At 40.5% G+C, this 26,959-nt stretch overlaps 1 protein-coding gene across 1 annotated transcript in view; it reads right to left on the reverse strand.

Annotated features, from left to right (window-relative positions):
• dcc (DCC netrin 1 receptor) overlaps positions 1-26,959 on the reverse strand; it is a 341,027-nt gene that overhangs the window by 212,203 nt on the left and 101,865 nt on the right. The window contains exons 3-5 of the mRNA XM_084383879.1: positions 18,143-18,430; positions 4,139-4,289; positions 2,682-2,818 (exon numbers count right to left, since the gene is read on the reverse strand). Coding sequence (XP_084240005.1) covers positions 2,682-2,818; positions 4,139-4,289; positions 18,143-18,430 — 576 coding nt within the window. The remainder of the gene's footprint in view (positions 1-2,681; positions 2,819-4,138; positions 4,290-18,142; positions 18,431-26,959) is intronic.

The raw sequence follows: 26,959 nt of genomic DNA on the forward strand, positions 1-26,959 counted from the left end.
TTACCTCACCTGTCCGTCCTCACTGCACCTGTACCTCGTCTCGTCATTAGTGTCTCTGTGTATTTAGCCTTTGTTCTCCCCCCTGTCTTGGTCAGATCGTTTCGTTTCTGGGGCTTCGGTTCTTCCCCATGTTACTCCGTGATCCTTTGATGTTCCCATTCCTGTTTCTGTGTCTTCCCGTCCTTCTTCGTGTTAGCTCTTAGCCTGTGTTAGCCTGTGTTCGTCTTCGTCCGTCTTGGTTTGTCTTCCCGGTGTTGTCTCCCAGTTTCGTCCTCAGTTACTCCTCATGTCTCCAGTGTGGTATGTTTTTAGTTTGGTTTCTCTTTTGATTTGTACTTTGCTTTTGTTTGCACTTTGCTTAGCCTTTAGTTGTTACTTTGTTTTTGTCTTCTAGTGTTATTTTTAGTGTGTCTGTATTCCCCTCGTGGTTTGTAGTTTCAGCTTGTTTATTAAAGCTCGCTTTTGGTTTCCCCCCTATACTGCCTCTTGTGTGTGCCTTTGTGTGTGTCTGCGTGTGGGTCCTCAATAAAATAAACTTAAAACGTAACAGAATAGGCGATATGTTCTAATGATAGTTTTCTCATTCATCCCAAAAATGTTCACACGAGGGTAAAAAATGCGTTCTCGGTGTCTCCTTCCATTGTTTCAGCGTCTCCTTCTTGCAACAATAACCACAGCCATGTGTGCGCAATTACGCATACAAACCGTTTGCACCTCCCTTTGAGACGTGGTAAATATAGACGCAGTTTCTATTGGCAAAATAGCTTTCAGGTTTGATAAATCACTTTGCGTGTGCTAAATTATTATATTTACATTTTCTCCACCCACAACACGCACAATTGCGTGTAAACGCCACATGTTGCATATTCATTGCTGCAAACGTACTAACTGAATGCAGACACGCTATTTTGCACCTTTGATAGATGCGACCCTTTTTGCGCACTGTTAGTAAATCAGTTTGTAAATTTTTTTGCGTGTGCAAGGAGTTTGCACATGTTTTAATACACGCAAACCTTTAGTAGATTGGCCCTATATATATATATATATATATATATATATATATATATATATATATGATATAGTAGTATGGTATACTATTTTATACTGGTTTCAAAAAAAGAAAGGAAAACCTTTTTTAACCCCATCTTACAATAGGAAACCGGCAGCTGTGGTTGCCAGAATTTTACGTAATAAATACAGTAGGCCTTTTTCTGCTATTATGGCAGAAGGATATTAGTACTGCTGATTTTACAGTAAAGGTCGGAGTTTAAAACCATAGTTTACCGTATGAATGCAAGTTTTTACCATATAAAAATTGTGCTGTTTTGCCATATAATTAACATAAAAATCATGTTTATTATATGGCAAAACAGCGTTTTTAAACAGTAAATTTTTTTATTTCTATGGTAAATTTTGGACTCAAACTCAGACATTGACTGTAAAATCAGCGTTACTAATATCGTATCACCGTAAAATTCTGGCAACCACAGCTACCAGTTTTTTACCGTAAAATTGACTTCAGTAATTTATATACAAGACTGAACATATTTATTTTATCCCAAAAAATAACCAAACTGCGAATGTTGACACACAGTCCAAAAGGGACAATATGTCATCGTATGTGACTTTTTCTGTCAGTAAGTTATATTTTGAAGGTCTAACCAGATGATGTATATTATGTGTTATTGCTAACTTGACTGCAGAGCACCGCATTAAGTGTGAAAATGGGCTGAACATGAACACTTTCTTTCTACTTTTCTTTCCTTTCTATGGTTAATTCATTTTGTAAATGTCCCTTTAGATAGCCATTTCAAGGGTATTAGTTTGTACCAAATAACATTCTAGTAAAAAAACATTAAATAACAAGCAGTGTCCAGAGAACAGACTGGAGGAGAGAAGATGTGTTACCTTATTTTAGATGACATCCAGTTGAGTATCCTGGTAGAATATTAATACTTATTTTAACATAATCCTTTTATGGTAAAAAATGTGGTGTAATCTGTTGTTTGTTATGGAAATCATATAATACTACAGCAAACATATTTTAAGGTGTTTGCTTCTAACCAAACCAGCAACCAGCTGTTGTTCAGGTGTTTGAATGCATGAGTAGTTTCAGTGTGAATGCACCAGCTGCTGAGAAGCAGTCAGACAATAAATACAAACATATTTTATTCATGAAAACCTCCTGAAGCAAACAGACAGCACTGATTGTATATTTCATGACTGCATTTGATTCCGGATGTGATTCTCTGTCCCCGAGTGTCTGCAGACACAAGGTTTTCTGTCAGCAACTTGGACATTTCTTTATTCTATTTTATTATTTTTATGGTTTGGGGGATGTTGGGCTGTTAACAGTTTCCTGGTGGATTTTTTTTAGCCTTCCTTCTGGAGCTTTGAGAAGTGACACAGTTTCTTTCTTTTATTTTACACACAACACTGAAGCTGAAGGTGTGTGTGTTGGAGTTATATCCTTTCATGTGAGGACCTTTGTGAGTTGGGAAATTCAGGACATTTAGTTCAGTCCTTGGTTATGGTATACAACTGTTTAGGGCATCCCCTTTGCGTAGTGTCAACCATGTGATCTCAACATCCCTGATTCAACTCTCTCTTCCTTCATTTCCTGTCACTTCTCCACTGTCACTATCAAAATAAAAGCAACAAATACGTGTGTGTTTGCTTACCCAGTACACTGAGCTCTGCGTTTGCAGTGATGTTGTGGTTCTTGTTGGATGCTGTGCAGCTGTAAATGCCAGAGTCGTCGTCAGTGACACTCCTGATGATCAGATTACTGCCCGCCAGCAGAGAGAACTTCTTATTCCTACAGAGAGAGAGAGAGAGAGAGGACGAGTGAGCCGCTTTTCTTTCTGCATGTTTGTTTTATCATTTGAAAACTTCGATTCAGTTTTAATGTCCTGCAGGGCTATTTATCCATCTAGACTGTTTTGGTGTGCCTTGGATAGTTTTGATATCAGCTGTAGAGATGCCCGCTCTCTCATACAATGGAACTAGATGGCACTCAACCTGTGGTACTCAAGGCATAAAAAAACTCAACAGCAATGTCTCTTTCCAGAAATCATGACCTTGTTACTAAAAATAATCCACAGCCCTTGTTGTGAGCAATTATATATTAAATATTTTGTTTCTGTATCACCACACATAAGGAGGATAACTAAGCTAACTAAGTTAGCTAACGTTACAGCTCTGCCAAAGAGAATGTGATTCATGTTTACATCCCACTCTGGCATCTGTTCATTGAGCAGATGCACTTTTCCTTGTCTGCATTATTACGTTGCAGTTCAGGAGAATTAAAATAGTTCCTACATGAAACTGCAGACAACAAGGTCTTTTGGTGCTTCGAGCACCACAAGCCAGAGAGAGGGCAGACATCTCTACAGTTGATATCTCCAAAACTCAGCAACTCACACCAAAACAATGGATAAAAAGCACTACAGGTAAGAGGACAATGTGTATTTTTGATTTTGGGGTGAGCTGTCCCTTTAAGCTATCTTTGATACTGAAAGAATACGTTTGGTTAATTCCATATTTTTTTCTACAAATCCTATGAAAAGACCAAAACCAACAATGTGTTAATCCTTCCCTCACCTACACCTTCCTAAGACACAAATCTTAAAAATGGTTCACACATACATACTGTCTATTCATCTTTGAATAACATTAGTTTTTTTTCCGAGTGCATTTGGTGGGGACTATTTTGAGCAGTGGATGAATCCATATTTGGTGCTCTTGTGAGTATTTAGGGCTCCAGGATGGTGTATGTGGGCTTGAGTCAAAATAAATTACACTGTGTGTGTTCATGGTTGTGTACTGTCACCCAGTACAACAGTGTGACTCAGTGGTGTCTTTTTACTAGTTTTTGGACAACAATGAATGGCACAGAGGAAGAAGATATATCAGATACACACATAATACTTGTTGGTAGGAAACAGTCATTGTTGGTTTGGGTCTTTTCATGGGACTTTTTGAAAATAAAAAATATAATATGTGATCACTAGAGATACAATTGGAGCTCTAGTAGGCCATTATACTCTCTGTAGACACTATTGGTTACCATGTGAGTTAAATGTGGATTATCCAAGGATAGTGTGAAATATAAACACATTGAAGCAATCAGACAGACCAGCTCTGGATCAGTTCCTCTCCTCTCCTCCACTGGATGCTCGGAGTCGGGTATCCAGAGGCAGAACATTCCAGCACGGCATCGGCTCCCAGTAGAGGCGTTACTCTGGACGGACGCTGAAGGAACTGGAGGTTGCGGCTCACCCCGGGTTCTTAGAGACAGAGACAGACAGAGAGGAGGGAGTTAAACGCTGAAACATGGCCCATATTCATGGACATAACATTGAAAAACAATGGTTTGTGATTAATCTTCTGCTAACAGCCTCCCCCCTTCTGATTATAGTCTTTCAATCAAATGTTGAACTTGGCTGTAGGAATTTGCTCCCATTCAGACACAAGAGCATTAGTGAGGTCTAACACTGATGGTAAGTGATACTGAGTCACAATTAGTGTTCCAGTTCATCCCAAATGTGTTGGTGTGGTTGAGGCCAAGGCGCTGTGCAGGAGAGACATGTCTTTTTTCTTTTCCTGTGTACCCAGGTTTAGTGTAATCGCAATAGACAGCCATTCTAATAACAAACATTTACTTCATATTACCGCTGTAATGGTACCGTCATTAATATCATCACGCCAACACAGCGGATTGTGAGCCATAGGTTAGGTGAAGCAGACAGGAAGGGTGGCAGAGCTGCGGCATGGCAGCCCACCCTGCAGACAGCCAGCCTGCTTGTTCCACCTAACAAGCCTAGAGTCACTCTTGCAGCGAAAAAGCAGCTCCGGAGAATGGGTGAGGAGGTCGGACTGTTATTACAGCTCAAACGTAGCCAAAAACAGACATCACCAGAGTGTCTGTGTACGCTTACAGGTTGGGTCAAGCACTGAGAATGAAGCCAACCAACCAGACGTGGAGTAGGGCGGGTCTTATGAGAACAAGTCTGTCTTCTCTAGCATTATGATTGTGCCCTCAAACAGGACAATACAATGACAAGGAGACACAGGAAAGTGCATTCATACTGATTTCCTCTTGTTAGATCCATGAACTTTACAAGCAAAATAGCCATTCATGATAATTAACGCCGTACTTTTTTGATTGATTTTTATTTTAAGAATTTATAGAAAACACAATTAGTGGAACTTTGTTAGTGGCTTTTCTTCAATAGTACTGCAGGGAGGAAGACTTTTCACAGCAGCTTCTTTGGCCGCTACTCAAGGTAAATTTGTCATCAGTTAAAGATGCACCTTCAAGCTGGTAGCCCTGTTTTCATGGCAATACAAATCCTCGCTGCACTGGGCTGACTTGAGTCAAACTGAGTCAAGCAGAGCAAGCACAGTGCATAACAAAGCCCCATTTCACATACTGTGAGTCAGCCTGGTGAGGACAGCTGATGTGGTCGCTGTCCTTGGTGCTGAAAGGATTGTCGTTGTTGGGGGACAAGAGAGGGGAAAAGTTCTGGTTTGGGTTAATCTAACTACTTGGTTATGGCGAGGGGATCTCTGTTGTCATGGTCACAATAACAAACAACTGATCATGGCAAGGGAATGACCACCTCTATGGTTAAAAGAATCCAGTGTTGACTGTCAGTAGGAAAAAGGAACTGAACAGTTTAAAAGTCCAACGTTTGATTGATCCATCCATCCAGACTGACCCTCTCTCTACGTGGCCTGAGTTGATCTATAACAGATCACACCATATCACACCTTCCTCCTTTGCTTCTGACAGACAAAAGTCAACATTTTTGGGGACATTTGCTGAATTGAATGATACTCTGGTTTCTCTTGTGAGGACAGTCTCCGGTAGCCACACAGCAAACAAAGATGTCCAGGCCCTCATTAGCATTTGAGGAGAGGAAGTCATTCAGAGGGTGTGGACAGTTAGAAAGCAAAAGAAGCAGTGGATTTCTCAGTACCTGGCGGAAATGAGGATACAAGACACAGCCTCAACAACAAATCTGGGGAAAAAATTAAAACGATTATTAAAAGATGGAAAGAAGATGTTAAAATCAAGGATCACAATGTGAGCACTAAATGGAAAAAATATGAAGCAGTTAAACAAAAATATCCTGCTCTATGAAAAACATTGGAAACACAGGGAGGAGCCTGTCACTAATGCTTCACATGGATCTTAAAAGTATCTAAATACATGGCCATGAAATTGTTTGAATCTGAATTTCAAGCCAGATGGCAATGCTCCCCTGGTGGACAAACCTGACTAGTCATGCTGGCATAAATGGTAGGCAGTTTGAATCCCAAAAATATCTCAGTATAAAGTTTTTTAAGTCATGTCGGAAGATGTCACGTCAGATTTCTTCTCAGATCTTCTCAGAAAAGGTCCCCAATAGGTAACAAGAATGCGCATGCACACACACACACACACACACACACACACACACACACACACACACACACACACACACACACACTCAGTAGCGGGTCAGGTTGTGTTTGCCTCAGGTTGGCCCGAGGGCTAGATGGCTCTCAAAGAACAATGAGACAATTTTCTTCAGGAGGCAGGAAGTTACATCAACATGCCCCACAGCATTGACACATACACACACACAGACACACACAGACACATACATATACACACCCACACCTTCAACTTGAAATCTGGTCATTTCACCTCATTTCTTCACCCTGAAATAAATCTTATTGAGCTGATTTGCATTTTAGGAAGTGATTTAAGAAAATAGATGAACGTTAATTTATTATTTTTTTAAAAACTGTTAGCTGTTTCACCATCTTCAGGTTGCACTTGATGTTTATATCTCATTATAGATTTGACACAAAATTTCAAAATGATTTATTCATTAAAACTACTACAAGTTTTTTTTTTAATTTTTGTTGTCGATTATGGCACCATGTGCAGACTCAAGATGATGATGGTGAAAAAAGTCAACTTTATTTCACCGTACCACCAGACTACAGAGCAGCTTCTTTCCTCAGGCTGTAAGCATAACAATTTGTTTTCATTGAATGACTTGTCCGAGCTGGATCAATCAGAATCTGACTAGGTGACAGGCATGAGAATAACTATAATAACTCTATAGAAATAGCCAGGCTTCTCTCTGATGATCTGGCTTGCTTATGTAGGTCATGTAGAGGCATTAGTATTAAACTGAGACTGTTTCATAACCAGTTCAAAGTTCCTCGTAGTATGTTTAATATATCATAACATCTATTCTTATTTAGATATTATGTATAATTTATCTAGAACCAATTATAATTTTACTTTTTGTTTAATTTTTTTTTACCTTTTACCTATTTTATTTCAATTAATCAGTAGATCCATTTTTAAATGACTGAAAATAAATTATTTGGTGTTTTCATGTTATTTTATTTCAATATTTTTTTTATTTCAATTTTGGTAATCCACCTTGTGTTATACTTATATATATTTATATCTAAGCTTAAAGTATATTTTACCTCTGCAGTAAAAACTGTGCTTTATGTTTTTTTTGTTTTTGTTATTTGTTAACTCATATTTTAAATTCAACAACGACTAAATTCTAAAAAATCTAAACATTTTTTTTCCATAAGGTCTGATTTCATTCAATTTGTGTTTCCTGTAGCAGGGACAGATCTCTCTGATTCATATACAGCATCTCATTCACACACACGCACTGAGACACACAATAAATGAGATGTAAAGCTGTGCGGCCTCAGGGTTAGGGTGAGTGAGCATGAGCAGGCAAAAGAAGAAGCAGGAGAAACGTCCACAAAGCACATTTGTTTCTGTTGCTTCCAGAGACGAGTAAAGAGCGAAGGATCACAGTTATAATCACTGAGCAGCAGCAGGACTCCTCTGATGTTTTCAGTGACACACTGCTAAAGGAGGCTGTCAGCAAATTAGATGACACACCAACACCTCTTGCATCACAATAAGAAGGAGCTAGTACACACTCTCATACCAACACACACAAAATATGCATACCCCCTGTAGACACACAACACTTGTATGAAAAGCCATTTCTACAGTATTCATTGTCATTTCTGTGATTCCTATTCTTTCCATTCTAAGTGCCTCTTTAATTTGTCTCCACACAAACACAATAATTGGATTATTCACTATTCAGTTTCCAAACCTTTCATTCAGTGAAATGAACACACACACACACACACACACACACACACACACACACACACACACGTGCACGTGTCTGGGCATGTGGTTGCTGCTTTGGTCGTCTAGGCTTGGAGGACTACATCACTGTGTAAAAAATGACATGTCCTGCTGCCACTAGGGGGCGCTGTGACTGTAACTTAATATTAGCATGTAAATGTGTTCAGGCAGGGACTCTTATGAAAAGTGTGAAGTTTCAGGCAGATAGGCCCATGTATGGTGTAGTTACAGCAACTTCCTGTTTTACTGTGAGTCGTGGAAATTCACTGCGCTGCCACGGCCACACCCCTCAACGAAAACTCCAGCTTTTCATTACTTTTCATCACAAAGGTGTTAAGTTAGCCCTGATAAAATCTGAAGTTGATTGGGTTAAACCTCGAGGAGGAGTTTGTTAAAATACAACACTAGGTTGCCTTCAAGTCAATCTGTTTGTCAGAGTCACAACAACCTGCAGAAACATTATCAGCTACTTACAGCCGCAGAATCGGATTTTTCCCCCCTCTGTATGGCTTAGCTGCTGGATCCATATGTATTCTTCCTCATTGTAAAAGTCCCTTTTGTTTTTTATGTATCTTTTTTTATTATTATTATAGGCATTGCTCCTCAACATAGAGACTATAGCTACTATTGTCAATGCTATGGCCATCAGTTTGACTTTTGTCACTTTTCTAAATTACACACTGATAAAATGTAATTAAGACTTTAACTTAGTAACTTAAGTTTTAACATCTTCTGGATGTAGTCTGATGAGTTATATGATCTGCTGCTCTCTACTGGTCCCTGTTTTCCCAAATTTGTGATGACAAATCTGACACACAAGCAAGTTTTCCTTTGCTTCCATTCCCTCTAAGAGCCAGGTCCACATATTAAACAGTAGCACCTGTCTTTGCTGAGGGAAAGGGATGTGATCCTCCACTGATGGACCCCCTGCCCTGCCATTTCGCAATCATCTGTCCCATCAACAACTCTGTTTGACTGCATATGAAAAAATACACTGATATTTAACTGAGGAGGAGGAGGAGGAGGAGAGCTACTGCCTCCCTCTGTGTGTGTGCGATTCTCATTCAGTGGATCAGACAGGACGGGTCATAAAAAGTATCATCCTGATCAATAACAGGTGGGATGAGAGGGTGAAATACGTCCTAAATGAGTTTATAACTACAGCTTTTAGTTTTGTTGATTAAATGAGCCACGATATTTGTGACAGTACATGACTGTGTTCATGAAAATGTTTAAAATAACTGTAAACAGCCTTTGTAATCATGAAATCAGAGTGTATGAACGGTGTGAACCCGCCTCTGTAGGAGCATCTAATAGGTCCTATAAATATCAGGAAACAGACTGCACCTTTGACTTCAGACCAGCTTTTTGTTGGTCTATGGCATAATCGCTTTCTGCTGCCTCAAGATAGCGATCCCACATCAGTGCGCCTGACCACACCTCATGACAGTTGACAACTGTGTCAGTCTGAAACTAGCAATGACACTGTGCGCAGCTTTGCACCGAGTTTAAGATATAGCCCTTTGTGTTTAAGTATAAAATTCTGTTCCTAGATGTTTTCATGGACAGTGTTGCTTAGTTGCAGCAGAAGAATAGTCAGACAAAGACTAAATATTTGCTATAGAACCAATCACAATCTTTGTTTACAATGACTTTTGGGTAGAAAACCTCTGAATCACACATTAGCTGACACACAATTAAATCGTCTCTTTTCAAGATGTTATTTCAAAGTGTATACACTTTTTATTTATATATTTATATACTTTTTATTATCAACAATGAAAAGACCAAAACCAACAACATGTTTGTCTGACTCCCACTTTTTTCTGAGCCTGGCAGTGGTTCTCAGCCTAAATCTCGTTGGTTTCTACTGAAGACGTAAGTCTTGTAAATGTAAAGTGTATCATGAATATAGGTATGTATAGCAATTATATTTTTAAAAGAGGCTAAATAATGTCTCAAAACAGCAGGGCACTGTAGTGACAAAAGTGACTCAAAGAGGAGTAAGTTGCCCATTTATGAGGGACTATTTTCAGCTGTGGATCAATACACATTTGTTGCTCTAGTGAGTATTTAAAGCACCAGATTGGTGTATGTGGGATTTACAAACATGGTAATGAAGGTACATGTCCCCTATGTAACAGCAGACCCATTAAAAGAGAGAGACTGACCACTTCAGGCACTTTGAAAAGAAAAGCCGTCATTGTATGACACATATACCGCCCCTTCCCCCCAAAAGCCAATCATCTGCTTTTTTTTATAACTTTGTTTTTATTGTTTTGGGAAATACATTTACAAACACAAATACGTACACGGAACAAACATCAGACAGGGTCATCTATAACAAAATACTGATATGCATGATATGCAGTATGTGAAATACTGCATATCATTCAAAGTAAAAATAGAAATAGAATGGGCTAATAAATTGAGTTCCATCATGTCAATAGCTGTCCTTCGAGGTACCCTTGCTCAGGGGGTAGTGTTCCTCTGTATATTCAGGAGGTCCATTTTAAAAGTCTCAGTGAAAAGTCCATCCAGAGCAAACATATTACAATACAGTCATCTTACATCTAAGTTACATCTCTATTTCTATAATATGTGGAAATGGCCAGCAGACATATTACCACACCTTCTCCAGCACTGTCCTTGTTCTGGGTTGATGGTCTGTAAGCTTTTAATGTTTGGAGTTATGAAGTACCATAAAACATTTTTCCGGGTGAATTCCCTCCACAGGTCTGAACTAGAGGTGGTGGACTGTGTCCTGCAAATATTAAGCCAATCATCTACAGATAACTGTATGTTAGCTTCTTTCTCCCATCTTGCTTTAATATAGGTTGTAGAAAGACCCCTGACCAGTTGTAGAGTGGAATAAATCCTGGAAATCAGCTTTCTTTTAGTTATTATAGAGTTTTTTTACATGCATTAGTAAATATCCTGATTAGGCCCATTCCCTCCTCTCCATAGGTTTTGATGTTTTTTCCATAATAATGTCTCAGTTGGAGATTTCTGAAAAAATCTTTTTTCTATAGTTGAAAGGAGTCTATCCCAGTGTCAGAGGAAATTTTGCAGTATGAGGTGATACCCAGAGCCAACCAGTGTTATAATCTGCTGTCCAGTTCAGCTGGTGTGAAGTCCATATCATATGCTATCCAGCGTAGTATTCGAACATTTCTCTCAAATTTTGAGTCTCTAAGCCTTTTTGTGCCAGATGTTAAGGAGGGTCACAATCCAATTAGTTATTTTACTTAAATATTTTTCTTGGAGAGTTATATCTCCCAGTAAAGATGGGAGAGGTAAATTCTGTTCCAAATCCTTCCATTTTGTGTCACATTTCGGATCACACCAACAGACCAGAAAACACAGCGGTGGTGCCTTGTAGTAATCTTCCAAACAGGGCAAGGCCATTCCACCTTTATCTTTAGGCAACTGTAAAGTCTGAAATCTAATCCGTGGTTTCTGTTTTCCCAAAATAAATGACAATATCATCCTATTCCATTCGTTGAATTGCTTGGGAGGTACGTCAACTGTCGGGGACTGAAAGAGGAATAAGAGCCTGGGTAGTATATTCATCTTAATTATGTGTTCTTAAATTTACATGTCCTATAGATGTTCTTGTGCGGTCCCTGATTAAAGATCAAGGTTTGGATTTTGTGTAAATTTAATTTGTAACCAGAATTTGAGCCAAATTCTTTAAGAAGTAATAGTAATTTAGGCAGGCGTATTTTGGGGTTAGTAAGGGTCATAAGAATATCATCCGCGTATAAACAGATTTTATGTTCTGTTTCCAATCAGACTGCCAGATATATTTTCGTCCTCTCTTATTGCCTGTGCCAATGGCTCAATAAACAAGGCAAAAAGTGTAGGACTAAGGGGGCATCCCTGACGACAACCCCTTTTCAAAGACACTGTAAAGATCCATTTATTTTCATTCTGGCTGTGGGTGAGTAATAGAGGGAGTTCAAAACCTTTATTACTTGATCATTAAATCCAAAATGTTTCAGAACCAAATATAGATAATCCCAACGGACTGAATGAAAAGCCTTTTTTCGGCGTCAAGACTAATAACTACGGATTCCATGTTATTATTTCTCTCATGATCAATGAGGCCGAGAGCCCGCCACACTTTGTCCTGGGTTTGTCTGTTTTTCACACCCGGATCTATCAGGTCTGGTATGATATTTTCCATTCTTTTTGCCAATATTTATGCATATAATCTATAATCCATGTTTAGCACTGATATAGGTCTGTAAGAACTACATTCTGTCTTGTCTTTACCTGCTTTGGGGATCACTGAAATAATTGCTTGTCTCCATGAAAGTGGTGTCTCTCCACCTCTAAGAACGTAGTTAAAACATTCTTTGTATTGGTCAATTGTATCAAGGCCTCCCTGAAGGCTTTATACCATTCTGATGGATAACCATCGGCTCCTAGCATTTTGTTTGCTTTAAGTCTTGATATGGCTTTATTTATTTCTTCCTCTGTTATCTCCTGGGTCATTATTCTATTCTGTTCTGTCCCTACATATGGTAAATCCAGGGATGCTAGAAAATCTGATACAATTTCCAACCCAGCTGCCTGTGGGTGAGTGTATAAGTTCTTATAGTAAGTTTCAAAGGAGCCTTGGATGTCCTCCAATTTGATATACATTTCATTAGTCTGGGGGTCTTTAATTTTCTGTATAAATCTCTCTGACAGTTGTTTACGTATCCTCCATGCAAGTAACTTTTTAGATTTTGGACCATTTTCATAAAAATCTTGCTTAATTAATTTAGCTTATTTTTCAATTGGCTTTTTATATATGTTATTTAGGGTTTGTTTTGTGTCCTGAATTCGATTTAAAACAACATTTTCATCATATTTCATATGTCTTCATATGTCTTAGTTTTGCAGTCAAATCTTATCTTCTTTTTCTTTTACTTTCTGCTTCCTGGCTGACCACATTATAAGTTTGCCCCTTAGAACAGCCTTAGCTGCATCCCACAGAGTACTAGGTGATACCGTACCATTATTATTATACGACCTGTAATCTTTTACTTCATTCATTATATATTTTTGACATTGAGGATCATTTAAGAGGCTAGTATTCAATCTCCATGAGGTCTTCTTTAGTCTGTCATCTAAATGTAATGTCAAGTATACCCTAGTATGGTCAGAAATGTCTCTTACTCCTATGTCACACTTAGTAATTCTGTGTCTGTCAACCTTAAATATAATGCTTCAGGTTTCACAGTTTTTGTTCTGCTTGTGGAGTCTAGAGAAGGATGTAGACGCATGTTAGAGTCCCCTCATGCTCTCTGCTTATAAGATGCGTCTCTTGCCAGAAGATTATGTCTTGTTTCTCTCTTTTCATTTTAGTTATAGCTTTGCTTCTCTTTATGGGGTTATTTAGCCCATTAACATTAAGAGTGACTACTTTATATTTCTGATGAAGCATTTCAATCTGTTAAAATGAGAGATTTGACCAGGCACTCAAACGTCCATAGATGACCTGAACAGAAGGAAATGAGCCATGTCAGCATCTGTTTTCAGTCCCAATTCAAGTTGAAGCTGCCTCCATTGGTTGAACACGTATCCGATCTGTATTCGGGTGCCATCCTGGCTTTGGTCGTAGTTTCGTTTCGACTCACGACATGCCGCTAATAAAACCTTTGTTTTCTTCTTAGTATGACTTTTAAGTGGACTTTGTGTGGTGGTGGGTCGTTTGCTGGCCATAGCAGAATCCATTACTACCCAAACACTAGTTTGGGTCCACCGCGCTTGTCCTCTTCGCGTATCTAAGTCGAAAGCCGTCGGTCGAGGATGCATATTCAGCGTCATGCCTCCAGGTCCATTAGCTGGTCTTGGATGGATTTCTGAAGTTCAAGCGTGTAGGGTAGCATCTCATTAACGTCTGTGTTACGCTCTTCCACATCGGCCACCCTCTGCTCCGTCTCCTCCACTCTTTCTGTTATTTCTTTCAAATCGGAAACAATACCATTTAGTTTTTGGTTTATTTCTCCTCGGAAGTCCGCCATCTCGCTCTTGAGTGTCCCAATTGTTTCGTTGATTTCTTTCTTCACAGCCAAACGAACCGCCTGTATCTCAGCAATGATGTTAGCTCGAATAGCTTCAAAAGCCCTGTATTCAGTTAGCGTTAGCGAGCTAGCACTATCGCCCGTGTCTTCACTTTTCATCGGAGAATTGTCCTTTTTGTGTATACATTTCATTCTTATAAAATGCATGTTTGATGCTGTCATATTCTATTAATAACAACACTTTCACTAACAGTTAGCCCGCTGTTATATTTATATTAAAGCCGCTAACAAAGCGACACAGGACATGAGAGAAGCATAGCAGAAATGTCAGATAGCTCTAACCATTGTGTTTGATATATATTTTTAAATGTCACAGTTATAGTTGACAATTTCACAACAGTAATAAACAAGTTTGCCAACTTCACATCTCCACAATGCAAATCAACTTCTAGTTGTCTGCTGGGTAATGACGTTGCATGAGGTCTTGGTGATTCTGTCTATAAAGACTCATTAAGTCCTTCTGAACATGGTGATTCTGTCTATAAAGACTCATTAAGTCCTTCTGAACATGATAATTCTGCAAAGGATTCTGAATTCCCCTGATTCTATTCTATGGAATATAATGTTTTCTCCCCCATCTTTTACAGGCATGGAGATTGATTTAACAGCCAAAGAAAATAAATTATTACAACCAAAAACTCACCGTTTCAATGGGCATGTTGTTTAACAGCAAGAAATAGTGCAGAGCATAACCTCCATTACAACTTTTTTCAACGGACAAGATATAACATGTTAATCAGTGAGCTTTTGAGGTGCTGATGGGTGGATACTGTAACCTTTGGACAGAGCCAGGCTGGCTGTTTCCCCCGACTCAGTCTTTATGTTAAGATTACAGGCTGGGCACACTGGATGCCTGTGTGCTGCATGGCGGCTGCATAACTGAGCTGCTCCTGCTCACTCGCCTGTTTGTGTTTCACTAGTATGAAAGTATGATGACATGATTTTCCTTTACCCCTCTGAAAGAGCCAGAGAGCCGGAGGGGGAACAAGAGGGAGAAAATGTGAAAGTGAAAGAAAGAGAGTGCAAGAAACTGCCCCTCACCTGCTGTGTGTATGCTCTTCATGTCTGTGACATTTACATCTACATTTAGGGTATTTAGCAGACGCTTTTGTCCAAAGCGACTTACAATAAGTAGCCTACATGTTTGTTCGTTCCACCACTGAGGCGCCAGAACAGAGAAGAGTCGCGACTTCGCTGAGCAACTTTTGTTTGTTCTGGGCGATGGCGGTACCAGCCGGCCAGCTGATGTAGTGGAGCGAAGTGCGACATAGTTTCTAGCTTCACATCTAGGCTTGAGTTCAGTTGAAGTTAAAATAATCCGATATTTTCTACCAGTTGTTCATCTTTTGTACTGATGACTCACTCATAGAGTTTCATGCTCATCCAAACCTTGAAGAGCTCCAAATATCAGAAATGAACTACATTCAACTCTCCAATAAACCTTGTGTGAAATTAACTATCCATATGTTTGCACTTCTCTCCCCCTGACAGCTGATTCTTTGACCTGCTGTAAAACTGCCAGAGTCAGTAATCTGACTGGTTTATTCAGACTCACAAACACATGAACAAAGCAGAAAGTAGGACAAAGGTCAAAGGTCATACAGACAATGCTCTATGTGGGGATGACACATGGGAATCAGATGGTCCAATCTGATCATCTCTGACCTCTGACCTCTGAGTCCCTCTGATGGCTCCACCTGTTAAAAATTTTATAGTCAAAAGTTCATGAAATCTTTCTGGAGTCAGAATCATTAAAGCTTAATCCATCTGTTCCATTAAAACTTCATACAGATCAAAAAGAGAAAGGGATGAAAAGGATTAAACTGGAAAAATGCACTGGCCCTTTAAAAACAACTTAATGGAGTGAAACAGAGCAAAACGTGTGGGCGACAGATCCTCTGAAGCATGGAGAAAAGCACAACTACAATATTTAGTAAAATCCTCTTCTGGAGAGATCCAGGGCATTTTAAGCTTAGCTTAGTGAAAGCCTAGTTCCATTAAGGAGAAGAAATACAATGTTTTTATATGTATATACACACACACACATATATATAATTATGTTTAATGTGTGTATTTATTGAATCATTTCGGTATTTTTGTTGCTGTATGGTTTTATTGTCAACAATGGATTTAAATGTTTCAAATGTATTACTTACTTAATTCACTCAATTATACATGAATCCCTATTTGCTATTATATTTTGTAATTTAGTATTTCATATTTTTTTGCATTAAAAGTATAAACATTCCTTAATCAATGTATTTACTCCACTTACTGTAGTATGAAATAGCAAGAAGAGCTTTGCCACTATCACAACCTCTGCTGCCAGTTTAAGTGAAACAACATTGCCCCCAATAACATATTTATGTGTTTTATACAGAACGGTGAGCCAGACTAACAGCACAACCTTTTCGCGTTGCGTCTTTCCTCACAAAGGACACAACGCAACTCCTGGTCCAAACCCTGGTCATCTCCCGCCTGGACTACTGCAACTTGCTCTTGGCTGGACTCCAGACTCCAGACTCTGGTGACCCCCCTCCTCTGTGACCTCCACTGGCTTCCTGTTGCGGCCCACATCCGATTCAAGACCATGGTGCTGGCCTTCAAGGCCGTCAACGGAACTGCACCCATCTACCTCCAAACACTGGTCAGGCCACAGGCCACATGCCCCAGCGCGAGCACTTTGCTCCACTACATCAGCTGTCCAGCTGGTACCACCATCGCTGAGAGCAAACAAAGGCCGCTCAGCGAAGTTGCGACTCTTCTCTGTTCTGGCGCCTCAGTGCTGGAACGAACCGACCAATGTCAGGACAGCAGAGTTACTTGCCATCTTCCGCAAAAGACTCAAGACTCACTTGTTTAGACTTTACCTCGACCCCGCATAGCATGACTAACCCCCCCCCCCCAAAAAAAAATATGCACTTGTATGTTCTTACAGTTAGCACTTAAATCATAGCACTTATGTACTTAAGGTATCCTTGATAAATAGCAGCTACTTTGCTCAGATGAGGGCTTGAAAATTGTTTCTCTTTTTGCTTTTCTACTTTATCGACGGTGATATGTTGTGGTTTCTTTCTTGTGACAAATGTACTTATTGTAGGTCACTTTGGACAAAAGCGTCTGCTAAATGCCCTAAATGTAAATGTAAATGTCACCATGAACAGGCTATTAAAAAGAGGCTAAACATTCTAAGTTGTCCCCCTCGAGCCTTTCTTCTCCTCTACCTCTGCCTGGCCGGACGAGGATTTACTGCTGAAAACCTGTAAAAGTATTTTCAGCTGTGTGTGCGGCTGGGTGGGGCAAAGTGCATTTGATTAACCTGCTGAAGATCGACACTTCGGCTCCAGGGAGCCCCCACTGGGACCAAGTGAAGGAACACATCACAAGCTGGAGTCAAAGCGGTGTTTTACCAGGAAGAGAGCGAGCTAACCTGAACGGTAATCTGAGTGATGAAGTGGACAGTGTGAGGACTCGTATAATTGGACAGCACAGAGCGTATGGAACATCAGCGGCTGACAGACTCCCTGCAGACTGATGTGAAGCTTCTTCTTCTCAGCCCATTATTAAAGTCACATCTTACACTCTATATATTCATTACATCACATTTCATTTTAAAATGAGACATCCAGCTCTGGGAGGAAATGAGCAAAAATTACTATCTGACAAAACGATGACTGCGGGAGAAGTAGAACTCACCATTAAGTGAAACTGCTGGTGCAGTAACAAGACTGGAGATGTAAGTCCACTTCTCAAACATTGATAACACAAATAATATTTATAATCTGTTGAATATATCATGGTAGACATTCCAAGTCAGTTTAACAAGGGCAGAGAAGACTCCTACAGAGAAACTACTTGGATCAGTTACCTGGGAGCACACGGAGCTCTGCGTCCGTCCCCGTCCTGGTGCTGCCAGGGTTGTCAGCAAGACAGCGGTATGTGGCAGAGTCCGGTGGCTGGACGCGGCTGACCTGCAGCGAGCCCGATGGCAGCGTTGCCAGGCGGGAGTCAGGGTCAAAGGTCAGTGGCAGGTCCTCCCTGTTCTTCTGCCAGCGGATGATGGGCGTTGGATCGCCTGAAACCTCACAGCGCAGCAGGGCGGTGTCGCCAAGGTACGAGGAGACGGACTCAGTGGGTACAACCACCTTCAATGGACCTGGATGAGACAAGAGTGGGAGGGATTATGATCAGCAGAATTTACTCAGCATAAAAATACGTGTTATAAAAGGGATGGTCCCGGTCCTTGATTATGGTGGGCTGAGCCACCTTCGAAGCCATTGAAGAACACACCTGTGACTGCATTACATCAGTGTTACGGCTTCAAACTAATTTTGTTAGATATTGCTGTTTATTTTGATTTCTTTGTAGGCTAAGTGTGGATAGGTGGTGCAATGAGAAGGACAGCACTGAGGAGGAAGATGAAGAAATGGAGAAATGCTAAAATGAATCCCCCGTTATTTTATTATTAAAAAGCTTTTATTATGAAAGAGAGAAATTGTTGGGTTTTCACCAGCAGTAATTTTACATCAGTCATGAAACGATGTTGTCATTAGACAGTACAGAGACAATCTACACTGACCACTGGAAGCACCACTGTACAGAAACTCTCTGGTGCTGGACTATAGGCATGAGAAATCATGTCGGTGATGGGGCATAAATGAGGATCATCCCTGCAATGATACTGGCACCCAAACTTCAACAATAGAAGATGCTGGAGCAATATCCTTGCTTCTGGTACCAACCAAAAGCACCCCTGTCCCAGTAAAGTGTGAACATAATAGTCAGATCCAGATAAGTGTTGATAATCACCCCAGTCTTAAAGCATGCTTTCCACTGTGTCTGTATGCTGCTTGACAACCATGCTGCTAAATGTCACTAAAGAGCTATATCGCTTGGCAGAAGAATTATAATTTGTTATTAATACATGTTTTCCATTTTTTGTTGCTGTGTTATTTGATGAAACCTTTCCAGGTATATGCTGTATGTTTTATAGGCTGTGGTTTATAGTCATTTTAGAACAGCTGGGGGTTTTAGGCACTTTGCTTTATGTTGTGCCTACCAAAGCCCCTAGGCTGTTCTAAAATCACTGTAAACCGGAACCTCTTGGGCCTTATTGCTTTCTTTTGTCGATCGTTCTTTGACTCTCGCCTCAACTGAGCCATACTGAACTGTAGTGCACTGCACTAGACTGTTCAGAATGAGCTGAACTGAGCTGAACTGAAGCATTTCCATCTGAACTGCACAGTACTGAACTGTACTGAACTGTACTGTTTAAACTAAATTGAACAGTACGTAATAGTGCTGCACTGAACTTGAATTGTTATATCATTCAATCACTGGACTAACGAACACTCCACAAAAAGTAATGACATCAACATCTATACTGTTATAATCATTACTATTACTGGTACTGCTGCTTTGACCACTACTACTGCAACTTACTCTATCACGACTACAGTACTACTCTACTACTGTTTCTACTTCTACAATCATGGCTAAACAGGATACTTGTACATCTCTCTATCTACGAAAACTACTGTTGTCAGTACTGATAGTGCTTCTGCATCAGAAACCAAAGACACACAGGAGCATTAGAGGTGAAGAAGAACAGAGACACGATGCACAGCAGGTGCCGATGTGAGACAGAAAGAGTAACTGCATTAGGACCGATGAAAGTTAGAAGGACAAAGGGACAGGGAGAGTGTGGACAGGCAGTGTCTGGCCTCCTGCATTCAGGACCCACACTGCTAACTGTCTGATCACATTCACTTCAACAACAAACAGCCTGTAGCCACAGAAACACATGACCCTGCTGACTGCCAGCCTCATTCTGCTCTCACACTGAAAAGCCTGCTTAGATTATCATCTGAAGCCCATGTGTGGCTGAGTTTTAATTCCAACATGGCTGTCAGGGCCTCTGGGCAGATTAACTACAATCTCCAGCAATGTCAGGAATTCAATGAAGTTTATTCTCCTCTCTGTGTTGATGTTGTTCTGAGATTAGTTAGTTGAGTTTATATAGTCCGTCACAAAATCAAGAAAGAGAGTCAAAAGAGAAAGTCAGACAAGTCACAGAAGACCAAGTATGAGTGACGTGCTCCAACAGTAGTTACACAAAGACACAAAATGACGCCATCCAAGAGGACATTATTGTGGCTCAACATACCTAGCTACTACATAAAACAGATAATTGTTTACAGTCGCATAAAAAAATACATAAATAAAATCACAAATTGATGTTTCTAATCAGATTAAATAAATATTTTAAAATTATGCAATGTGTTAAATAGTACATGTGATGCCGTAGGTTGCTTTTTATCCCTGCTTCAAGTCTTGATGCTAAACTAGGCTAAACCCATCCAGTCGAAAAAAAAACATTTCCAAAAGAACTACCATATAGGTCGACTGTGAAAGCAGCTTAATGTAACCCATATTTACGTTTCTTGTTAGGCTGCAACCTCCAGTGATCATAATATATAATGTGTAATGTATATCATTTTTGTGATATACATTACACATTATATATTATGATATAATATATATATATCTATATATCTTGATTTTGGATGCTGTTCATGTAATATAGTATGAATGTTGTCTTTTCCTGGTTTTAAGGCGGCATCAGTGATGTCATTTTCTGAACTAAACTAATAGTCCTCCATATTGTTGCAATATTGACATTGAAAATATTGGGATATTTAATTTCGTTGCCCAGTCCTAGCGTTTATGAAGTGCTATTGAGGAGATTTCAACATATTGAGGTATATATTGTGTATTGTGACATAGCCTAAAAATGTTGTAATATCATTTTAAGGCCATATCACCCAGCCTTACCAGCCAGGTTCAAACCAGGGAGGTTACACTTCATGGCTGGTGTCTCAACCTCTAAGCCACAGCACAATACAGAATCAAACTGTGGTTCTATAAAAAAAAGTTGTGTGTTTTCTTCTGATGTGGAATTTTTAAGTTATAGGAAATTGATGTTTTATAAGCATATGTTTCATTTAATGCATTTAAAATGATATTTCCAATTTAAAAAAAAAACAAAACCTGCAGTTTGCTTTGTGTAGAAAGGTTTGAGACAAGGAATGTTTTGTTTTTTTGGTCGCATTGTGAAAAAAACTTGTTTTGAACAAGTTTCCAAATCTCAAGAAACCCAAACTCTGTCCGCATATGAATCATTATGAAGATCTTTCTTCTGGTGAAGATACAGAAAAATAAACGCAGTTTGGTCCCTGATTTCCCTTGCAGCTTGTGTTTCTGTTATTTTGTTTTCATGCTGGTTTGAATGGCTTTCTGCCTCCTCTGTTTTACCTTCAAACACAGCCACAGCTGGTAAACTTTAACTCTGACATAAACACTAACTTTCTTTTTCTGCAACATTAGAAAAGTTCAATTTGACTCTTGAATTGCAGGCAAGTCGCCACTGGATGCAGGTTTGTGCGCCCTCATGGTGGCAAGGACTTGAGCCACTGTGACATCACACAGATCGGAGGTGACGGGAACGCTGATGTGAATTTGGATCGTGTGTCTTATGTAAGTTCTGCTGCTGTCTGTTCCGATGTGGATCACACTGCTGCCTGCAGCTGCACACATACACACACGTAAACATTAAACATATTCCCTTGTTTTTGTCACTTGTGAGGACACTAACCCTAACCCTATTTAGTTCGAAGTCCTGTAGACTTAACCCTTACATGTCTAATTCATAAATCTTGAATACAAATATTTGAGGCGTATTATTAAATGAAATGGTTAAGGATGGGGAGACTTCCTGGTTGGTCGTCACGAGTGTTGTGGGTCCTCAAAATGTTGGTGCGTGAACATATTTCCTAATGGTATTACTGTAGCACACAAGCAAGTCTTCATTCAGTACAAAACATGAAGGATGACCACTTTGTGTAACAAAAACTCCCCTGAATGGCACAAATTCTACCTAGAAAAGACAAGCAAAACTGACCTGAGATCAGGTGGAATAATCTCTAATTGGACCATATTGTCCTACAACCTAAGACTTAAGACTTAGATGCACAATATATAATTTCTGATGCTAGGGGTCTCTATAAAAAACATAACAAAAGACATTTGTCAAATTTTGTGTGGGAAGGGCTGGGTGGAGTGCGGGGGCAGGACCCACTGCTCACCTACTTAGAGCCGACCAGCTCCGGAGTAGAGTGGGCTTGAAGAACCAAACCTTCTGGAGGAATAAACACCCGGTGTCACATCACATTCTGCTTTGATACGGAACCCTTTAGTGATAGGAGGAGAGCCCAGAGGTTACTTTTAACTTTTGGTATTAATAAGTGGATTAATGTTCACTTTCACTTACAGTATTAACCTGACTGCAGCAGTGATCCACAGAGGTGAACTCCATTGTCAGAGGGCAAACGTACTGTACTTCATGAAGTTAACGCTACAGAGCAGAGAGAGGCAAATTAGACAGAGAACCAGAGTCTCTGGTGAGCGCTGAGTAATGTTTCACTTTTATTCATGTTTTATGTTTAGTCTTGTACGTGACTTCCTTACTCACTCTCCTGACTCTATATCAGAAGTTATAGCGACAGGAGACCAAATAAAATGTAGTTACCTTGATTTGGATTTCTCTGGTTTTGAACACTGTTGGAAACATTTATGATGTAAGAACACAACTCAACAAAATATATAACAAGGTTCTTGTCGTATCTAAGAACTACTTACGATAATGTTGTTGACTAAGTACAAGCGGGCAGATTTGTAATCTTTTGTTCTTTTATGTATCAAAGTGGCATCATGTTTCTTCTTCATAGGAACTGATCTTAGAACATGCTGCATACATTTGGTGCGAACTGCCTCATGAAATCAAAGCAGTGGAGTGGAGGGTTTACAGTGGATTTTCAATCAGACAGGAGATTCTGATCACACAGAATGAAAAATACCGAGATGAAGGAAAGCAGCACAGCATGTAAAGTCAGAGAGGAAGAGAAATGGGTCAAACCATCCAGATGGGAGGTGAGGAGGAGGAGAAGAAAGGAAGAAATAAAGAATTACAGCAAAGGAGTGAGGAGAAGAAAAAGAGGCATATTAAAACCTGAACTCAACATGCCTTCACTTCATCTTCCTGTTTTGGGATTCAAACCAGCATATTTTAATTGCCCCTATTCAAATTGTTTGATTTTACTTGCCCCTGGCCAAACTTATTGTTGAACCCTGCTTAGCTCAAGATGAGCAGCTAAACCTATACATAGGGATGCGCCGATCAGATATTTAGTATCGGTATTGGTGCAAAATCACTGAATCAGATATCTGAGGGGGGAATGTATAATGTGATCTGATTTATTAGCCTAAACTCTCATAAATTCTTAAACTGTGCGTGGCATGCTGTAAAGAGAGCAGCGCGTGTCACGTGACTAGCTGGAGGAGCTTGAGTGAGACTCTCATCAGGTCAGCTATGTGGAGTTACTTTAAGCTAACAGAAGAAAAAAGCAAAACAGCTGAGTGCACTTTTGCAAGGGGTATGCCAAATTTTTTACAGGTGACAAGTGCCAAGAAGAAAAGTGCACTGCATCAACCAATGACGCTTTTCCACTAGCACGTTTGGGCACGCCACTTTGCATTTCCATCATCAATTTCACTGCGTCAAATTGAGCCGAGCCGCGCCAGAGATGGACCTGCTTTGGAGTAGGCCAAGCTGGGCCTAGGTCGCGGTGAAGTCTCACAACTGCAGCCAGCCCTAACAAACACCCGCCTCACTCTAAAATAGATACTCAACTCATGTCTGTGCAGGAAACCTGAGAGAAAGAGGTTTTTAGAGTAATTGTGTCCAGCTCTCAGTATCTTTGTAGCTTCTAACTGAATCTCTTTAGTTTCTCGCGTCCTGTTTGTTCTAATGCATTTTACTGTTTCATCGTGTTCACTCTCAGCTGTTTCTGGAGGCATGTTTAGTTAGTTAGTCATCTCACAGGCCCTTTTCACACAGATACTCCGCATTATCGCCGCAGCAGCGGTTCACCAATTCTCTGCCGTTGTTTGTTCAAACAGAACCAAGCGGCTGCGGCATAAAGACGAACCAGTTTGTAATTCACACAGAAAGCTGGCGCTGTGGCTCCAAAAGAGGCGTGACGGTACACGTCATGATGATGAGAAGTGTTTTTTTCAACTTGTTCCCCCCGGTCCTCCTGTTAATCTAAACATGTACCTGCTGACTGTTTATAATCATATGGATGCTGTTATAATGTGTTGCGATTGAGATCCTGACCCACCAAACATCTTGGAAAGTGACAAAGTTATGCTTTTCTCTAAATTACATAATTACATAATCACCATCAGTAAACAGGACGCTGTATGACTCTGTCACTCGCGGGGAGGGAGGCTGTTTTCTGGGGGAAAATTCACTGAAGTCTCTGTCGGGAAGGCTGACTGTCACCATGAGACAGTAACTACAACAACACAATAGTGGAGGAGACAAACACTTGGTGAGTTAAAGTGTTTTGCCAGGGACAGAAGGGATGACAGACACGTCTCCACATATGACTCATGACCTCATATAAATTGCCAAAGACACGACCAGTTACTACGCTCGCTCCACGCCGCCAGCCTATCCATTCACACAGATACGGTTCGCCTCTGACTCTACCTCTGACTCTACCTCTGATACTACCTCTGACTCTACCTCTGACTCTACCTCTGATACTACCTCTGACTCTACCTCTGACACTACCTCTGACTCTACCTCTGATACTACCTCTGACTCTACCTCTGACTCTACCTCTGATATTACCTTTTGATACTACCTCTGACTCTACCTCTGACTCTACCTCTGATTCTACCTCTGACACTACCTCTGACTCTACCTCTGATACTACCTCTGATTCTACCTCTGATACTACCTCTGATACTACCTCTGATTCTACCTCTGATACTACCTCTGATACTACCTCTGACTCTACCTCTGATACTACCTCTGATTCTACCTCCGATACTACCTCTGACTCGCCGCCGCTTTGGTGTCCTGTCTGAACCTGGCGTGATGCTTTGTAACATCAGGAACAAACTCAAAGGTTTCCATCTGCCCAACAGCCCACTCAGCCTGCCTTTTAACAGTGGCTGCTTATGCAGATGATGTGAACATTTGCACATAGGACAGGGACTGGTGGATGTAAAAGCAAAAATGATGTCCTTCAGGCTGCAGACTGTCCAGAGGCTGCTGTACCAGTGTGGTCTGCGGTGGCAGGAGACCGCGGAGCAGCTTCTGCAGAGCGTAAGTAGACTAGGATACAGCAAACAGCTGTTCCTGGTCCGGCTGGATGAGGTGGGTCTTACCGGCCTGACACCTTTTTACACCTCAGTCCTGGAGGTGTAGCAGGGTCTGAAACACACCAGGGACTCTGCTGCTTCACCTGACAGGTGGCTCCTGGAGGAACCATTACTGCACAATAACTTTATTACGTCACAGATACTGTCATCCTCCAGTCTGTGCTGTGGAGGATGGACATCAGGTCCACTAGGATCCTTGACAGACTGGTGATGGAGGTCTGTGCTTCCCTGTCAGGACCCATGAGGACCTATGTTAAGAACTTTACGTGTTGAACCGTGGGATGACGGAGGCCCTTACAGCTTTCCAGCCTTAACTGCTGCTCCTGTGGTGGGGGAGTGGCAGGAGGAAAAGGACAAATTACTAACTTTTTTCCGGAAGTTGGAGTCCGTAGAGAAGAAGCCACTGTATCAGCTCTGTGTGAAAGTGTGTCGTCTGGGCTCCTTGGTCGGAGTGAAAGTGTCGAGGTGGACCGAGGTGTTTGGCCGGGTGAGGTTGGGGTTAAAACAGTTGGAGTTGGGCAGTTGGAGGTCCTTGTATAAACTGCCTGTTGAAAAACGGGCAGCTGACCTCCAGTGGAGGAGATTATACATGGTGCAATAGCTACGAACAGACACATAGCACACCTTGACCCTGGTCATGGGGTGGGCTGTCTGTTCTGTGCACAGGAGGAATCCCTGGTTCATTTGTTCACCCAGTGTCCTCACCTAGCTTGTCTGCTAGGGCTGTTGGAGTCTTGGGTTTCAGGTTTAGGGAACATTTTTCTTTAGAGTTGTTTATTTATGGTCCCAAATACCTGGTGAGGAAAAAGCATGTGGGTATTCTGGTGAACTTTGTGTTTGCGAACAAGGTGAAGGGTTCAGGATGCAGGGGCTGGTTGCTGCCCGTGTTTATTATCACACTGTTGATGATCTGAACTCTTTCTCAGCGCTCTGGGCGGTGGAAAGAGTGTTGTGCTCTGTGAGGGGGGCAGGAGAGCTGCTGCTCTCTTTTTGATTGGTCAAATATTGTTTTGGTTTTATTTTGTTTGTTTGTTTGTTTGTTTTGTTCCAGTTATGCACACCTGGTTTATATTTATCTTTGAGAATAACTAAATAAAGTTATTTTTAAAGTAAAAAAAAGTCTCTCTGTCTCTCTCTCTCTCAATTCAATTTGTTTTGTTTGATTGGTTTGTTTGGTTTGTTTCTTGGTTGGTTAGTGCTGCTGATGCACTTTTGATTTTGAGAATAACTAACTGATAAATTAAGTAATTTTTTGAAAGTCAAAAAAAGTCTCAATTCAATTAAATTCAAAGGGAACACAATAAACAATAATATGAACATTAACACAACATTAAGATTGATTTACATTAATTATATATACAGTATATATATATATCGGATGGAGGGGTATGTC

The sequence above is a fragment of the Pagrus pagrus genome (assembly GCF_965226575.1).
Source record: "Pagrus pagrus genome assembly, chromosome: 19".
Classification (NCBI taxonomy): domain Eukaryota; kingdom Metazoa; phylum Chordata; class Actinopteri; order Spariformes; family Sparidae; genus Pagrus; species Pagrus pagrus.